Source organism: Eurypyga helias, unplaced genomic scaffold, assembly GCF_000690775.1.
Source record: "Eurypyga helias isolate BGI_N326 unplaced genomic scaffold, ASM69077v1 scaffold7471, whole genome shotgun sequence".
NCBI lineage: Eukaryota > Metazoa > Chordata > Aves > Eurypygiformes > Eurypygidae > Eurypyga > Eurypyga helias.
The window spans coordinates 41,691-58,071 of NW_010230117.1; the positions used below are offsets into that span (position 1 = coordinate 41,691).

The following is a 16,381-nucleotide window of genomic DNA, read 5'->3' on the forward strand; positions in this document are numbered from 1 at the left end:
AAGTGAAAGGAGTGATTGCAAACGCGGAGGGGTTGTCACCTCTGTACCTTGTAGGGGAGATCAGGGAGTGGATTTGGCCAGCAGTTGCTCTGACTGCTCTTCATGCTGGAGATGGTGGGCACCTCTGCTTCACTTCACCTGGGCCTCGACATTCACTGAGCTGGCTTTGGAATAGCATTAATAGTTCCTGTGGTGTGAAAGACAACCGCTCAAAACACACAGTTCCCAGTTTGGTAACTTGTCAACAAAATGAAGTAGGAGAAATCTGGGAAACAATGTAAACAGGAAAATAGCAGTTCAGTAATGATTGTGGGATTATTTGCTTATTAACTGCAATAGTTATGCATACTTAGAGGCATTTTCATGATGCTTGGTGGGATATCTAGAGTAAATCCACATTCTCTTCGACTGTTACAGGCCAACTGGTATGTATTCAGCCATGACAAGGGAATTTGTAGACTTGATATTTTTTGGAGGCTTATGGAAACTGCCACAATTTGGCCCTTATTTTGCTTGTCTGTTCTTGCTAAAGTATTTCATAAACGGCTACGGTGGCACTAGATCTAGATTTAGAATGTATTTTTCTTCCCTGCATTGCTTTGTAGGTTCATGCGATTTTTACATAGTAAAATTTGCAAAGCCAGGAGGGTGGAAGGAGAAAAGCAGCGTTTAAAAAAATGGGCAATTCTGACAGGAGTCAGCTTTTAATTATTAAATAACTAAAAGTGAGTTTACGATAGTTTTGAAACTGTCAAAACATGTCAGATTGTTAAATGAGAGGAAAAAGATTATTTTTCTATTTTTTCCCCTCTTTTTAAATGAAATTATATGGTAAGACAAGTTTATTTTTTTCAGGAGAAAATAATATGTCCAAGCAAAGCCAAGCCATAACATTTTTGTCTCAACTCTGAGCTTGAACTGATGGATTGCTTATTTTATAATACGTGTAACTATCTGGCCTGCAGCCGTGAGGCCATTGGCGTGGGACAGTGTTTTGCCAGTCAGCATCTCCCACTCTAGAGAACTGAAACAGAAGGGAGTGCTTCCACGTTTTTGGTTCATTGTCATGACCGGCAGGACTAGTCAGGGTAGCGTTATGGATGAAGAACATGATGCAACGCATTGTCTACCTTTCACCTAGGTTGCGTCATCCATAAGTTCTTCCTACCAGAATTGGGAGAGAGTAGCAGAAAACCGCCTTTCAGGATTCTGGGAGACAGAGTGGAGATTGCAATATTCTCATGGCTTTTTTTAGCCCATCTGAAGAAAGCTCTGATGACTTAGCCTGAGATAACTTCAGTGAACTCCCAGGATGCAGAATTTCTTCTAGTTCCTGCATATTAAATGAGAAGAAATGGGTAAACTGAGTGTGCTTTCATTTATTCTGAAGAATAGCTGGTGATATGAAATGTTCTGAGCGGAGAACCAAGATAAGACTGCAGCAAAGTTGTGATATTGCCCTTGAAAAAGGGTCGTCTTTGGTATGTGATCTTCATACCCAGCGTGCTAAAAAGGCAGTGAAACATTATGTCGCCTTGAAAACCTTACGGTGCACACCCGTCACTCTCCCCGTGTGTACTCTCATTCCTGGTGGAGAAATCTTGCAGGGGTGATGTTTTGTGTCAAAAGACGGATTCTGAGTGTCTGAGCTTCTTGGTACTGCCCTACTGCCAATCACTTAGGGAGTAAAAGTTCTCCACCGAGGAACTGGAAGCCGGGTGATGTTTAATTCTAGAACAGTAACGTGAATGCATCTGATGCTGACAGAAAGTTATGTCTATATGATGCCTTTTTGAGACCACTTGTTTATAGCACAAAAACATCCTTTGTGTTTAGGTTCTTGTATATTCATTAAGAAAAAGTCAAAGGGCCAAGAGACAAATGGAATGAAGACTGGACCAGTCTCAAACAAGTCCCAGGCATGCCTGGCTGGGAGTGGGGCCGCAGCGATGTTGTCCAAATGTTGTGCTTTATGGCCACGTCGTGGGACTTCCAGTTTTGCTGAGCTGTGCAGTGCCCAATGTGGGCAGGCTTTACCATATATTTCAGTCTTACAGCGTGAGTTCTCAAGAAAGCCCTTTTCAACCGAGGCACATACACACCTTGCCTCAGAGGGCTGGAGCACCTCTCCTATGAAGAAAGGCTGAGAGAGTTGGGCTTGTTCAGCCTGGAGAAGAGAAGGCTCCGGGGAGACCTTAGAGCACCTTCCAGTACCTGAAGGGGCTACAAGGAAGCTGGGGGGGACTTTTTACAAGGGCCTGTAGTGACGGGATGAGGGGTAACGGGTTTAAACTGAAAGCGGGGAGGTATAGATTGGATATCAGGAAGAAGTTCTTCACAGAGAGGATGGTGAGGCAGTGGAACAGGTTGCCCAGAGAAGCTGTGGATGCCCCATCCCTGGAAGTGTTCAAGGCCAGGCTGGATGAGGCTTTGAGCAACCTGGTCTAGTGGAAGGTGTCCCTGCCCATGGCAGTGGGGCTGGAACTAGATGGTCTTTAAGGTCCCTTCCAACCCAAACCATTCTATGATTCTATGATTTTCCTGCTCTGCACAGTGGCAGGTCTAAGAGCCAGAGGTTGTGGGTCTCCATGAACACTGCCTCATAACGGGGTGGCGTGGTGTGGCTTGGCTAAATCTGAAGGAGGGAAGGTTCTTACTGACTGTAGCTTGATAGCGTTATGGATGAAAGAGCTGTGTTCTCTGTCCTTTTAGGTGGAATTGGGGGTTTCTGTCTACCAGTTCATCACTACTGTGGCTCACAACCTGTAGTTGTTACCTGCTTGCAAATTCCATTATATCCCTCTCAAAACAAAATTAGACCAGTGCCGTCTAGGTAACCGTCATCAGTATTAAATCCCACAGATTTAGGTCTCAATTTATATAATTTGGTTGGCTGGGGTAGGTTCTAATAATTTTTGTCACAGGCAGGGTTTGTACTTTCTGTGAGTTTAAAGGAAACAAGACAATAGGCTCTTTTAATTTGGCAGTTTTTATTTTTAACATGTTGGCACAGAAGTAGTAAGTACTGTACAATCAATATAGAGTGTCTTTTAGGAATCTTTCATGCCTGAATATACATCTGGAACTGTTTGCACTAACTAAAAGTAAAATAAATGCCACAGCGTATTATACCATACTTTTTTTCATTTAAAAAAGGAAATTGAAAACACACCACTCCTAGAAATGCTTGACATTGAGTTGGCCACTGAAATGGTATCAGTAAAGTATTTATATATTCCATATTTTGTTCCATACATCAGCTTTCTTCGATGCGTTAGACTTGGAAGGGTGCCATGTGAGCTGAAATGTTGCCATGTATGAAAGACCGCCTTGTTTTAAAAATGGACTAAATCATTTAGCATACAGGAAGTGAAGTAAATCGGTTTGAATACATGCACATCTCTCTTTGCCTCTGCTCTTGCACATTTTACTTTCTCTCTTCCCTATTTGTCTTCAGAAGCTGGCTGTGCTTGTGGTAAATATCAGTGTTCACCTAACAGCTAAATACAGTGATAAAAATAACTCCTACCATAAAAACTGAATGAATGACAAGAACAGTATAGTTTCATGGACCAAGAAATCCACAGAAGAAATATCGTAATTGAAAGCTGGTTTTACAACATTCTTTAATTTAAAACTGAGCAAAATACTTCTGTGGCAGTATCACAGTTCTTCGTTCTATGCTGTAAAAGAGATTCAAGAATGTGTATTTCAAAATGTTTGGGTTTTTTCTTTAGAGAAAAGTATAATCCAAAGCAAATGCAAAAGATCTCTGCATACTTGAAACATATTTTCTGAATTTATTCTAAGTCTTTCACTGCACCAGAGGGCTGTGTGTATGGATTAGGACTAGACCGTTATTTGACCATCTATCTCCATCCTGAACTGATTGCAGCGAACACTGCAGAATGAATTGCAGATGTCTCCTTTTCCCTCTGGTTTGGAGGACCTCTGGTTTCAGCCCCATTTGATCTGGGCTGGGCTAAAAGGGAGTGCAAGTCTGTCACTGTTTAGGAGGGATTTGTTGGAAGAAATCTTCACACCTGAAAGAATTGTACTCTCTAGGTACACAGCCTGTGCTCTGAAATGTGTGATGCTGTGGGACACTGACTGTATAAAACGTTTTGGTGTGTCCCTGCTAATTCAGATTTACTACTTGAAATGTCAGAGTCCAATGGGAAAAAAAGTAATCAGAACTAACTTTGCAAATGGGGAGTTTGGTCTGACACGAAAGCATAAAAATGTTTTTGAATTCAAAAAATTAAGCCATTTTAAGACATGGTTTTCCTTGAAGTTCTTCCAGATTGCAGGCAAAGTTCAATGTATATGTTCCTGTATTATAAAACCAGAGCAAATGTACACAACATCTTACACAGGCAGGTTTTCGCATGTAAAAAATACAGTTTTTCCTCTTGAGGGATTCTTTTCTCCCCTCCCAAACCCTCATCACCTCTGAATGTACGGATAGCAGAATATCCACAGGGAGCTTGTATGATAAATGTCTATACATAAAACTCCTCACAGAATAACATGGGGTAGGGGAAACTTAGCTCATGAATAGGATTTAAATACAGTTTTGCCTTTAGCTTTCCTATCAGGCTATTTTTCAGCAATTAGAGTAAAAAGTGTTGGTTGTTGGATTTGGCATTTTTTTAAATTACAAAAGATTTGTAGAAGCTGGAGTTCTAGGCTGAGTATCAGACGCTGCAAGCTTCAGGAGTTCAGATCACAAGAACTGGTAATGCTTTTATCACTTTATTTATAATTGCTTCATGCTCCATCACCACTCCATCCTCTGAGAGATCTTCCTCTTAAAAACAGAGCCGCTGAGGTTCTCTGGGGTCGTGGGTGGTGGGAGAGTAGTGGGTGAATGCAGAGCAACTGTAGACAGATGCTCCCAGCTCCATCACTCCTTTGGAGGTTAGGGAACCAGCACTGCAGGCAAGGAACAGGTAAATAGTAGCAGCAAGAGTAGAATGGCTCTCCCAGGAGTTTTGCTATTAAAGAGAGTGGAAAAGTGGGATGTAAAGGCAGCAATGGAACGGGCTGTTCTCCTGGGTGGTGTGGTACTGTCTTCCAAGCATGTGGAAGAGCTTTGCATTTTGCGTTGTACTTCTTCAAAAAGCCCTTTCCCCCCCTGCTCCCCAAGGAGAGTCTCTGCTCTGAGAAGATAATCTTGTACCCTGGTTAGAAGTGTTTTGAGGTGTGCTTGAAAGGAGCCTTCTGTCTCCTAACAGAAGGCAGGGCTGGGTAACTTACGGACATCCAGAGATAAATCTGTCTGCCTGCAGTCACACGGTAGCAGAGTGGAGTTTAGGGCTTTGCAAGGGCGGGAGAGCGGTTAAGCAAAGGTAAGTGGCCTGTGGAGTTTTGGGGTTTTTTTAACCCCTGAGAGGTCCAAAGAAAGGTAATTAGGAAAATCAAGCCTAATGTCAGTAGGTTTATATGCGAAGTCGAGGGGTCTGGGGATAATTTCAGCTATCTGCAGATTGGGTTGTAAGCACTGTTGGAGGGAGTAAAAACCGCTATCCAACTGGTAGAATGGCAATCTGAAATTGGAGGGCAAAGCCAACACGCTGTTTCCCACGACCGCATTCAATTTAAGTAACAAAACATTGCCAGCTTTTTGGGAAAGCCTCCCCCCTCCAATCTGAGCAAACCTGAACTTTGAAACACAGCAGAGGAGGGGAGCAGGAGCCGTGCGGTTGGTTACAGGCTTGGGATCGCGTTTAGTTATCAACAGCTGAATTGGAGGATACAGGCTGTGCCTGCTCGCCGCGAACAGCAGACTGTTAGAGGAGTTCGATTTCTCTCACTCCTTCTTCCACCCACCTCCATCTCCTCTGTGCCTGTGTCTGCGCTCCCACATGCTTCAAATCTGTGTACCTGGACTGCCTTCCTTAACAGTTCAATGTGAGTGTTAGCAGAATGAAAACCAGATGGACCAGCAGTTCCCACTGTTATCTCCCCACCAGCTCTGGCAAGCCTCCCTTTCTCTCTCCTTTCTTGGCATGGCAGAAATATTTGCCTTTATTTAGGAGGGCTTGGGCTCACTGCTGTGCCTCTTGCCCTCTGTTGCAACATGAGCTGAAAGCTATTTATTCCCTTGTTGCTGAGGTTGGTTGAGGTGAGTGCAAGATGAATTCGGCTATTAAGGAAGCAATTAACATTTCAAGACGAGTTTTCATGGTTCTTTATATTAAATGAATGGCTTGTTGAAGATATAGATTTAACTGTTTTAATGTAACTGTATGGAAAGGAAATCTGTATAGAATATGTTTAAAAAATTGCTTTTGTTTTCTAGCATGTTATAATTTACTGTTGCTTGGTTTGCAAATCAAACTTCACCTGGCTGTGTAGCAGCTTTAATATTTAAGCTAATAATTTCAGCTACTGCTCCCTACACAGCTGAGGTTTACTAACCTTAGATCAACACTACAGATCCTATAATGCTATATCTGTATTCCCCTCATTCTGTTCTGGGAGTGGTTCACTGCTCATCTTCCCCAAACTTGTCTCTAAATGCCTTCCTTGCCCTGAGAACTGAAGCATCTTATGTAGGCACCTCTACAAAGGGTGAAGATGGCTTCTATAACTGCAGTACCCGAGACACTGCATCTCCGGGACATAATTCCTCAGTGTTAGGCAGCTAAAGATTGGTGTCTATTATGTGTTGTTAATACATGTTTTTTAACTTTCTCATAATTAAGTGTTCTGATAATGAAGTGTTTTGAGGCTTTTTTTAAACATACCCATCCTTTGTTAAATGTCTGTCCTGCATTTCATTTCTCTTAGTGTCTCTCAGGGCAAATTTTAGATATGATATTTGATGGAAGTTTGTATGTTGTTAGTAAGAACAAGGAAAGCACATCCCAAAGTGGAGTGGTAGAACTTGTGAAACAGGACAGACTTTGCTGTTGTCTGGAGTTAAACCCACAGATTTACATGCTTACCCATTAGCAGCGACACTTACTTGCTTTGCAGAGTAGTTTAATGGAGCTCAGAAGACTTGTGTAAGACAATGTGTAAAATAAATAACTCTGACCCCCCCAAAGAAGGGATGGAAGAATTTAACTTATGCCCATTAAAAGCTAAACTTGATCTTACTCATCAAGATGGCTCACTACACTCCTGGCATGAGTAAGGAAGCCTTAATTTTGCTTTCAGTTGGTAAACGTTGTCATGTTTTGCCCATTCTCGATAAATGAAACATAAGGGTTTGGGTGAGTTGTTAAAAATTTTTGCTTCAGTTTTAACATAGAGGTGTCCAAAAAGATGTTGGCAAAAGAAGATACTTCCATAGCTTCTATATCAAATATCTTGCATCTTTACATCTTTAGTTGCAAGAGAACTGTTAGGTTTTCTGCCTGGTTTTGCCTTTTGTTAATTTTGTTTTCTTGGGGGAAGGTATGTTTCTACTTGTCTTCTTGAACATTAAAGTTGTTCTTAATGTGTGGAAGGTGCAAACTTAGATGATTATTTAAAAACAATGGTATGTGTGTGTGACCACTGATTTACCATTTTGGCATGTTGTGTTTATTTTTCTGGTGAAAGTAAGAATATCCAGGGGCAGGGTGGTACAGTGATCCAGGAGGTACGTTTGTGGTATTTAACATAGGTATCTCTTTATGATTACAAAGAGAAGTGATGGAGCGGGCAACAGGTATTACAGAGACATGAAGAGAGCTGGCTTCAACCAGTATGCTACCCAATATCTCACCTGTATTAAAGAGCTTCAGGCTTTAGTTCTGGAAGAGCTGTCATAAGGGGATTTATTACCTTCCTGCGTCTTCATCTATTTTTTTCCTCCTGGCTAACCTAAGAGCCTTGAAGGGAGGTGGCATTATGCAGCTCCAGGAGTGCTTGAGATGTAGCATCTGCACACACTAGAAATGAAAACAAAAGATAATGCAGCACCGCTACAAATGAGGTCTTACCATCTGTGTTACACCTTCTTAACTAAGGTTTAGATGATGTAATTTGGGCAGAGCACACTGGAGTAGATAATCAGGTGTAATCTTTTGCAGCAGATGCTGAAATGGCTCACTTCTTGTATTAGCTTTTAAGTTTCTGTCAGAAGGGGGTGTGCTTGGGGAAATAAACCGGTGTGTTCCTGTGGTATGTGTTGCAGATCGCACTGAGAAGCATTCCACAATGCCAGACTCACCTGTGGATGTGAAGACGCAATCCAGGCTGACGCCTCCAACCATGCCACCTCCTCCCACTACCCAAGGAGCTCCAAGAACCAGTTCATTCACGCCCACAACGTGTAATTAGACTTATTTTCTTCCTTTTCTTCCATATTCTTTCTATTCTGTATGTAAGAAACCAAAATACGTGAAGGGAAACCTGCATGACGTGGTGGGAGCAGCATTTGGTTGTACCGCGATAAAGTAATTAAGCAAAACTATGGTCAAAACAGATGAATGCATCTTTAAGGTATGAAGTCATTCAGCTCAGAATTGTGTTTGTTATTTCATTGACATCTTGGCCGCAGTGTCAGACAACAGTGAGGATTGGATCAGTCCTGTGGGGAGTATAGAAAACTTTCTTCTCCTCTTCTATGCCATTCTATTGTTTTGTTTAAAGGATCCAGTTCCCTTTTGTATAGTAACTTTGCTTGTAACTCCTCAGGGTTTTTTTTGTTTATATTTCTAAAGTGGGGGTAGTTCATAGAGAAAATACTTATCTTCATCCCACTTATGATTGACTGAAGTGCAATAGTTCAAGTGCTACATAATGTCTAGTTAATATTGATTTAAAACCAAAAATAAAGGCCCTTTGTTTTGTATTGCCTTGAGTTTTCTAGTCTGTGACCACTTCTCTAAATCACTCGGGGCTGCATCTCTGTCTCAGTTTACAAGAAACTGTACTTGTCTTGATGGAATTATTCTGCATTCGTATCAGTGTAACTGAGATTTGAAGCTGGCATGTTGTCTGGACTATTCTTTTCACAGCCGTGAAATGATCCACATTTCTCTTACCAAGATTGAGCTGCAAATTTTTTGGTCTCTTTTATACTGCCTTGTAATAGTATAAACATGAGAATGTGTTTACATTTCACATTTTAAATAAAACATTTTTAGAACAGTAGAATACATATGCCTAAACATAATGAAGGCAGCATCTTCTATTTGTCTTGCCTATGTCTGTTTAGTCCCTTTCTGTCTGTTAAATGCCTTATTTCAAATTCACCTCTATGCAGAAGGCTAGCTGGAGGCCTTTGTACCTTGTCCCAGGGAACCCTATCCTGACAATTTACATAGAACTTAAAAGAGTGAGGAGAGTTTGTGCCAGCTCTTAGAATAAACCCAGATTTAACTCAGTGACCCTGATTCCACAGAGATTTGTCTGTTTTGCTTCACTCCAGCACCTGCATCATCCTAGGAACGGGTCCAGTCTAAAGTTAAGTTGTTTCTAGGTTTCTGCAGGATGGGACTCTTGCAGATTAAACTGTCTAGTATGAGGCACTTTGCATGGTTCAGAATGATCTTTGGCAGTAATAAAAGGAATAGAACTGTATTCTTCAGGCATTCTTGTAATCCTCAGTCTACTCATAAGATTTCTGGATGTTTGCTTATTTGATTGGATTTAATACTTTGGAAGGTGTGTGAATCATAGCTGGAATTTTTGGACTGTTATATGAAGAATAAAAGTCTAAAAATGTCTAATTTTAAATGCCTTTTACCCTGTCTGATTTGGGAGTTCGACCTCAGCATTTCCAGCTTGTACAGAAAACAGTCACTTTTCTTTGAGTGTCCGTTCTATTATTACCACAGGGGGAATGCCTGTAGGCCAGGAAGAGCATACACGTTTTCTGGTCAAGAGTATGCTTCTTTCTTTGTTTTAGACTATTAAAGACTCTTAATATATATTAATTTGAAATTTAAAATGCTAAATTCTTGATTTATTAATAACATGGGTCTGTTTTATAAATTACGTAGACCTTTGTTGGCAAATTCAGGCATTATAAAGAAAGAGATATGATCATTGGTATGGGTCGTAAAAAATCATGTTCTAGCGAAGCTGCATTTGGGAAGCATTTCTTTATTTCTTTTGTTTTGGGAGAAATTTGACCTGACTTTCTCCTCCTTTCTGGCCTGAGTAACGAACTGTGCTCTTCTGTGCTTTCTTGATAATACTCCCGGGGCCCTCTGCCTACAGCCCCTTACCAGTGTCTGAGTTGTTGGGTGGAGTCAGGCTAGAGCAGGACATGTTCTTAGTCTTCCTAATCCTCATTTACTAAGTTCGTGGTACGATGACTTCTGGCTGTGCAAGTTCCTTACAGTCACGATGTATTTGTTTACACGGATATCTCGCTGTGCTGCAGCACTCATAGTGTATGGCTTGGAACTGCACGTGGAGCTGAGCTTGCTGAGGCCAGTGTCTATTCCTGCTTTTTCCACTTCTTGTTCTCACTAGCGCATGCACCTAGAATAGGCCACCAAAAACTAGGATAAACACAAGCAGAAACTAGATAACCATTCAGACAGCATTTTCTGTGATTCCTCCTGAAAGGCGCTTAAGTCACTAGGGCAAATCTCCTTGAAAAGCATTGTGGTGGTGTAGTGGTATAAATCTGGTAATAGGGTAGTGATTAGTTAGAGGTGTCCAGCCTCAAAAAGGGCTTGCTGTCTAAAATTAAAGATGACTGCTGAAGAAAGTGACAGGGAGAAAGGGATGTTTGGCTTCAGAGAGTTCAGTCATTAAGAAACATTGAAAGATCTTCGGATTGCTAGCTCGTCATGGTTAGGAAGCAATTTAGACTAATACTTCTATGCATTTTTGATTGTAGACAAGTTCCTGAATTTTGATGTTTTTTGGGGTGTGTTTTTGAGTGGCTTCCCAAATAGAAATCAGTGAATTTCTCCAGGGCAGTGGGCAGCCGAGCTCAGCTGGTGCTGAGTAGAGTGGTGTGCTGTGTGCCCACACATGCCGCTGCATTGGTACATTTGTATTTCTAGGGAGACATCCTTTCTCTTGCCATTTGCTGTCATTTTGGCGAGTCAGACTCAAAACAATCTCAACAGAGCGCGTTTGACTGTTGCTGTTCCAAGTAACCTGGGTGGAAAAGGATGTCCTCAGTTTGATTCTCTGCTCTCTTCTGGAGTGTGGATAAGAATCCAACTGAAATCGCTGTCAAAAACTGTCTGTTGTTGTCTTCAGTATGTCTGCATGGATCTCGTTGCCATAAATTTTGAACACTCAGTACTTTTAGATGGTTATTCTCACAACAACCTTGCAACAGGAGGGAAATACTTCCTCTCTTTTTGAGAGATATGCTGTTGGCACATGAAAGCTGAGCGATTTTCTCGTGGTCTCTGAGAAGTGTTCTGAAGTCTAGTTTCCTGCCTTAGCGACAAGGCTTCAGGCCGCAGTGGGCATGGCACCGTTTGTACCTGCGCAAACAACTTTGTGTGCTCCATATGTTTGCAGCTAGGAAATCTGTATCGGAAAAAATAACCTTCTCATTGGGTGGTGTAAGGTTAAAACGTGAAAGTCCTGTTTTATAAACACAGCTGTCAGTTGTGTGTACAAAACACAAGTAAAAATATTCAGAGATAAACTGAGGGTTCGTGAAATATGGCTGCGCATTTTTTCTACCCCAAAGAGCAATTTCTTTTTGATCTTCAGTCATACATGCACTCATACTCTTTCTCTCTCTGTCACCCTCACTCTTTTTAAAACCCTCTGACAACAGGCTGGTATGCAAATGACGCTTTTCAGGTCTAGGCGCACTTTGGGGGGGCTGTGCGAGAAGCAGCTGCTGTTACTTCCGACCCGTACACCGTTCAGTACCAGCTACTGGGAAATAAATATAAACTGCAGAGTGACGCTCTGTCAAAAGGCTAATTATCATTGATTGTGCATCTTAATTAATTTTGAGGTCAAGCACAGAAAACAAGCTGATGGATTTTCCCCTCTTTCTTTCTCTTCCCCCCTCTTTTATACTCCCTTCTCTCTTTTTCTTTCAGTAACCAATGGCACTAGCCATTCACCAACAGCGTTAAATGGAGCTCCATCTCCTCCTAATGGCTTTAGCAATGGGCCATCCTCTTCCTCTTCCTCTTCTCTGGCTAACCAGCAGTTACCGCCAGCTTGTGGAGCTAGGCAACTCAGCAAACTGAAGAGATTTCTTACAACCTTACAGCAGTTTGGCAATGACATTTCACCAGAGATTGGGGAGAGAGTGCGTACCCTTGTGCTAGGACTTGTGGTAAGCAAAAAACCAATGATATAATAATTGTGATATTTTTTCTCTCCTTTTTCTTCTTTTGTGCTTGACATGTTTATGATATAAAAAGAGTGGGTCACATACACTGTATCGTACTTTAAGGAGACCTTATAGCAGCTTTCCAATACCTGAAGGGTCTACAAGAAACCTGGGTGGGGACTTTTTACAAGGGCCTGTAGTGACAGGACAAGGGGTAACAAGTTAAACTGAAAGCGAGGAGATTTAGGTTAGGAATAAGGAATAAATTCTTCACAGAGAGGGTGGTGAAGCACTGGAAGAAGTTGCCCAGAGAAGCTGTGGATGCCCCATCCCTGGAAGGGTTCAAGGCCAGGCTGGATGAGGTTTTGAGCAACCTGGTCTAGTGGAAGGTGTCCCTCCCCATGGCAGGGGGGGTGGAACTAGATGGTCTTTAAGGTCCCTTCCAACCCCAACCATTCTGTGATTCTGTGATTCCGAACATGCAAGCATGAAGTGCTGGCTCTTGCTGCTGGAGCTAACATAAGTAATTTGACTAGATGCCTATGAGTGGCAGCTATTCTCAACCAGATACAGACTTTAATTTTTTGCTAGTATCGTATTACGTTGTAATGCTGTGAAAGGGTTTTCGTTCTATACTGGCAGCACCCCTAATGTAGACATATCTTGAGTTACATAATGTAGTAAAATATGGTTTGGCTTGCCTAGTTTAGTTGGCTGGGGAAAGGAGAGTGGCCTACATACATAGTCACAGAACACTGGTTAAAAGGATGAGCTGAGGAAAACCTTTCCTCATTATTCATTGAACCCAACAGTGAGGGTGCATTGCTGCTACTTAAGTCATGTAATTTATAAGGTTATCTTTATGTGATTACATGGCTGAATGAAAATTTCAGGTTTTTCTTGCCTACATATGTCAAATTGGGCTGCCGTTTTACAGGCAAACTGTTGTGAAGCTGGCCCAGGGTTCTTTTCACTCCCAGTGAAGTCCTCTCTCCACCACACATTTTTGTCTCCCATGTATCTCCTTCAGCAATAATTAGATGTACCAGGAAAGATGCTGTTGTGGGGTTCTAATTTACATCTGTTCTAAGCAGCTGCAGTTGCCATTGACTTCATTTGGAGCAAAGATTGCCAGCACTGTTCAGTACTAGGGCTCGGGTGTCCTCTGCTTGGATCTTCACAAAACCCTTCCTGACAGCAATGGGTGCCCCTTCTCTTGAGTCTGTGTCAAAAGGAAGTTTAATGTAGGCAGTGTAACTTCTGTAAGTCCTACTCTCCATATGCTTCCATATCCAAAATGCCTGTTTAATGTGATTTTGCTTGTCACATGGTTCTCTGTGGAAAGGGGAACTAGTAAAGAAACTAGAGGCAGCTCTGGTAACTCCAACCTGCCCTTGATTTTTAGATCAAAAGTGCTTGCACACTATTAATTATGCTTGATTTCTACCTTCATCTGATCTCTGAGGATCAAATTAGGATCTTTTCCTGGAGAATGTCCACATACCACTTATTCCCATGGTCAGCCCTGTGCAGCATGTGGTCTTCATGATTATGTCCTCAGCTGCAAAGTAATGACTTTCCTACATAGTCTAGAACATAGAAACAAACCTATATTTGCAAGAGGCAAAATGCAGATTTCCTCCTCAAACAATGAGGAATGTGCCTTTAAACAGTGTGATTTTTTTTGTGTGTGTGTGTGCGCACATGTTAATTACCACTTCTACACTGAGAACAAAATTGCAAGAGGCTTCGGTAGAAAATAAAAAACATGTTGAGAAAAGCAGCTTTAACTGATGCTTGGAATGTGAAAGCATTTCTGTGCTTAGCACCTGAGAGCTTAAACTGTACTCTAAGCAACAGGCACTGAATGTCTGAGGTGCTGGTGGTTTCCTTTGAGTATTTTAATAAGGTAATAATTTAATATGTGGCATGCTTTTCTTCATCCTTTTACCAATATCAAGAACGAGTTATTAAGCAATTTCATAGTGCTTTTGGTTACTGTTTCTCTTGCTAAGTGTTTTCATTATTTTGTCACCAAGACAGAATTTTTTTTTTCCTCAACAGAATTCTACTTTGACAATTGAAGAATTTCATTCCAAACTGCAAGAAGCTACTAACTTCCCACTGCGACCTTTTGTCATCCCATTTTTAAAGGTATTGCACAGTTCAGTGATCTGGAAAGTATTTCAAACCATATTGTTGCTAGGTCACAGATGTGTGTTACAGTTTTTCTTTTTAAAAGAGTCAGGAAAATTAATAACCTTTAAGGGTTTTGTTCCATAGCTTAGTGCCTGGAACTACATTTGAATATACAGTTCGGGGACCCTTTCTGGCTAGTCACAGGAACTGTCAGTTCCCTAATTCTGTAGTCACTGTTGGCTGTTTTATATTTTCAGTTTGTATGCACAGAGGCTTTTACAAACTAAGTCCTGAGAATTGGTTATAAATATAATAATGTCATGTGCTTGCAGAAAACCTAGAGTTTTGCAAACTTTGTGTGATTCAGAGTAAGGAGGTGTCTGGGATTCCTGATACCAGCCCTTTTCTAACGTGCTGCTAATCTTAAGTACATGATGAGATTGGGACATTCCGCCATACAAGGAAAAGACTAATTCCAGCCACCTGTACAAACGTGGTGTCTTAAGAAGGATGGTGACTGTTCCCACTGATTTGTGCTTATGCACTTTTTATTAGAAATTAAAGATAAAATCTCATCCAAAAGCCAATTAATAGAATACAACACATAATGTGCAAAATAGGAATCAGGGAAGTAAAATCTTTGAAGTCAGGAAGCTATTCTGCCTCTCGCCTGTCAGTAACTACCTCCTCTGAACTGCTGTGATCTCTGAACAGTCAATGTTGCCTTCTCAGAGCATGTCGTATTCTGTTTTGGTTTTGATGAATTTTCCCAGAGATAAGGTATTTATTGTTCCCGTGTTTTCATTTTTTCCATTGTCAGTGTGTGGGTGAACATTTTGCATTATTTTAGTCAGTGTGTATGAGTGTTCCTAGCTATTCTGTTGTCCTGAAGCATTAGTATCCTCAATGGGTTTGCTTTCATGTTTTCCCCCTTCTTGGTTGGCTGTGTCAGATGTGCTCTGTGCAGATAGTAGAGCTGTTACCTTGGTACACTGCCAGATGCTTTCTTTTTGGAATTGAATATGCTCTTCCACTCACAGTTGTATCAAGTCTGATACTCCAGCTTAAATCATTCTGGTTTATTTTCATGGCATCTAGTTTGTTTTCCTTTTAAAAGCCACTTCAGAATTAATTGACTTTGGTGCCAGGAGGTTGTTCGAAGCTGGCACTGAAGAGTTTATCATTCAGCCCACAAGCCTCTGACCAGGGGAGTGCTGCATGGTATGGACTCGCATTCTCACCCTTCTAAATATGGGTCCCATAAATCTGACATGGGAGTGGGAGAGCTACATATCAGGTCATTATTTGTACTATTTTTCTTCTTTTCTCCCAGCCCATTTGACTATACACAGTAAGAGTATGACACAGAATGTTTTGAATTGATTTATTTGTCCGGAGGATGCTCTAAATGTGGAATCCACCCCTCTTAAGGCTCTGCATAGCAGTGAAATCTTTCTAAGGTTTTAATTAGATTTGACATTTTGCAAGGGACTGGGTATATTTTTCTGCATAAGGGATAGTGTTTTCCATAATTGTTTGGGAACTAGATATGTTTCAGACCAGGACTTACCAATTTAAGGGAGCTGAAAAGTAACGAAGTACAAAGATGAGCATAGTGTTGTCTTCTGCTGGGCACACGTGCAGGCTTAATGGGAGAGAACGGGATAAATGGGCAATTGTGTGTGGAGGATGAGCAAGGAGAGTTAATGGTATTTTTGATGCCAGTAGCCTCAGCCAGCTGTCCAGGATTCCTTTGATATCATTTAAAACAGTTAAAATAACTTATAAGCCAATCTCAATGGGTGGGGGCTGCAGAATTTATGTGACCCAATTTACTGAGTCCTGAGTAGGCATTTTCAAATGAGAACAAATTCTTTAGGGGAAAAAAGCACACTCTTTTAAAACCCTCATCTAATAATATACCCAAATCAGTCTTTTTTATCTCTCAGAAATGACTCATTGGTCAGTGCTTCTTGAACATGCAAGACTGCATTAAATTTAAAGTTTAAATAGAAATATAACCTATAT

General features: G+C 41.2%; 1 protein-coding gene across 1 annotated transcript in view; it reads left to right on the top strand.

Moving 5' to 3' along the window:
* LOC104516332 (protein CBFA2T1) overlaps positions 1-16,381 on the top strand; it is a gene marked incomplete at its 3' end in the record, with an annotated part of 71,196 nt that overhangs the window by 36,532 nt on the left and 18,283 nt on the right. The window contains exons 2-4 of the mRNA XM_010160629.1: positions 8,132-8,269; positions 11,976-12,217; positions 14,279-14,368. Of these exons, the coding sequence (XP_010158931.1) occupies positions 8,132-8,269; positions 11,976-12,217; positions 14,279-14,368 (470 nt within the window). The remainder of the gene's footprint in view (positions 1-8,131; positions 8,270-11,975; positions 12,218-14,278; positions 14,369-16,381) is intronic.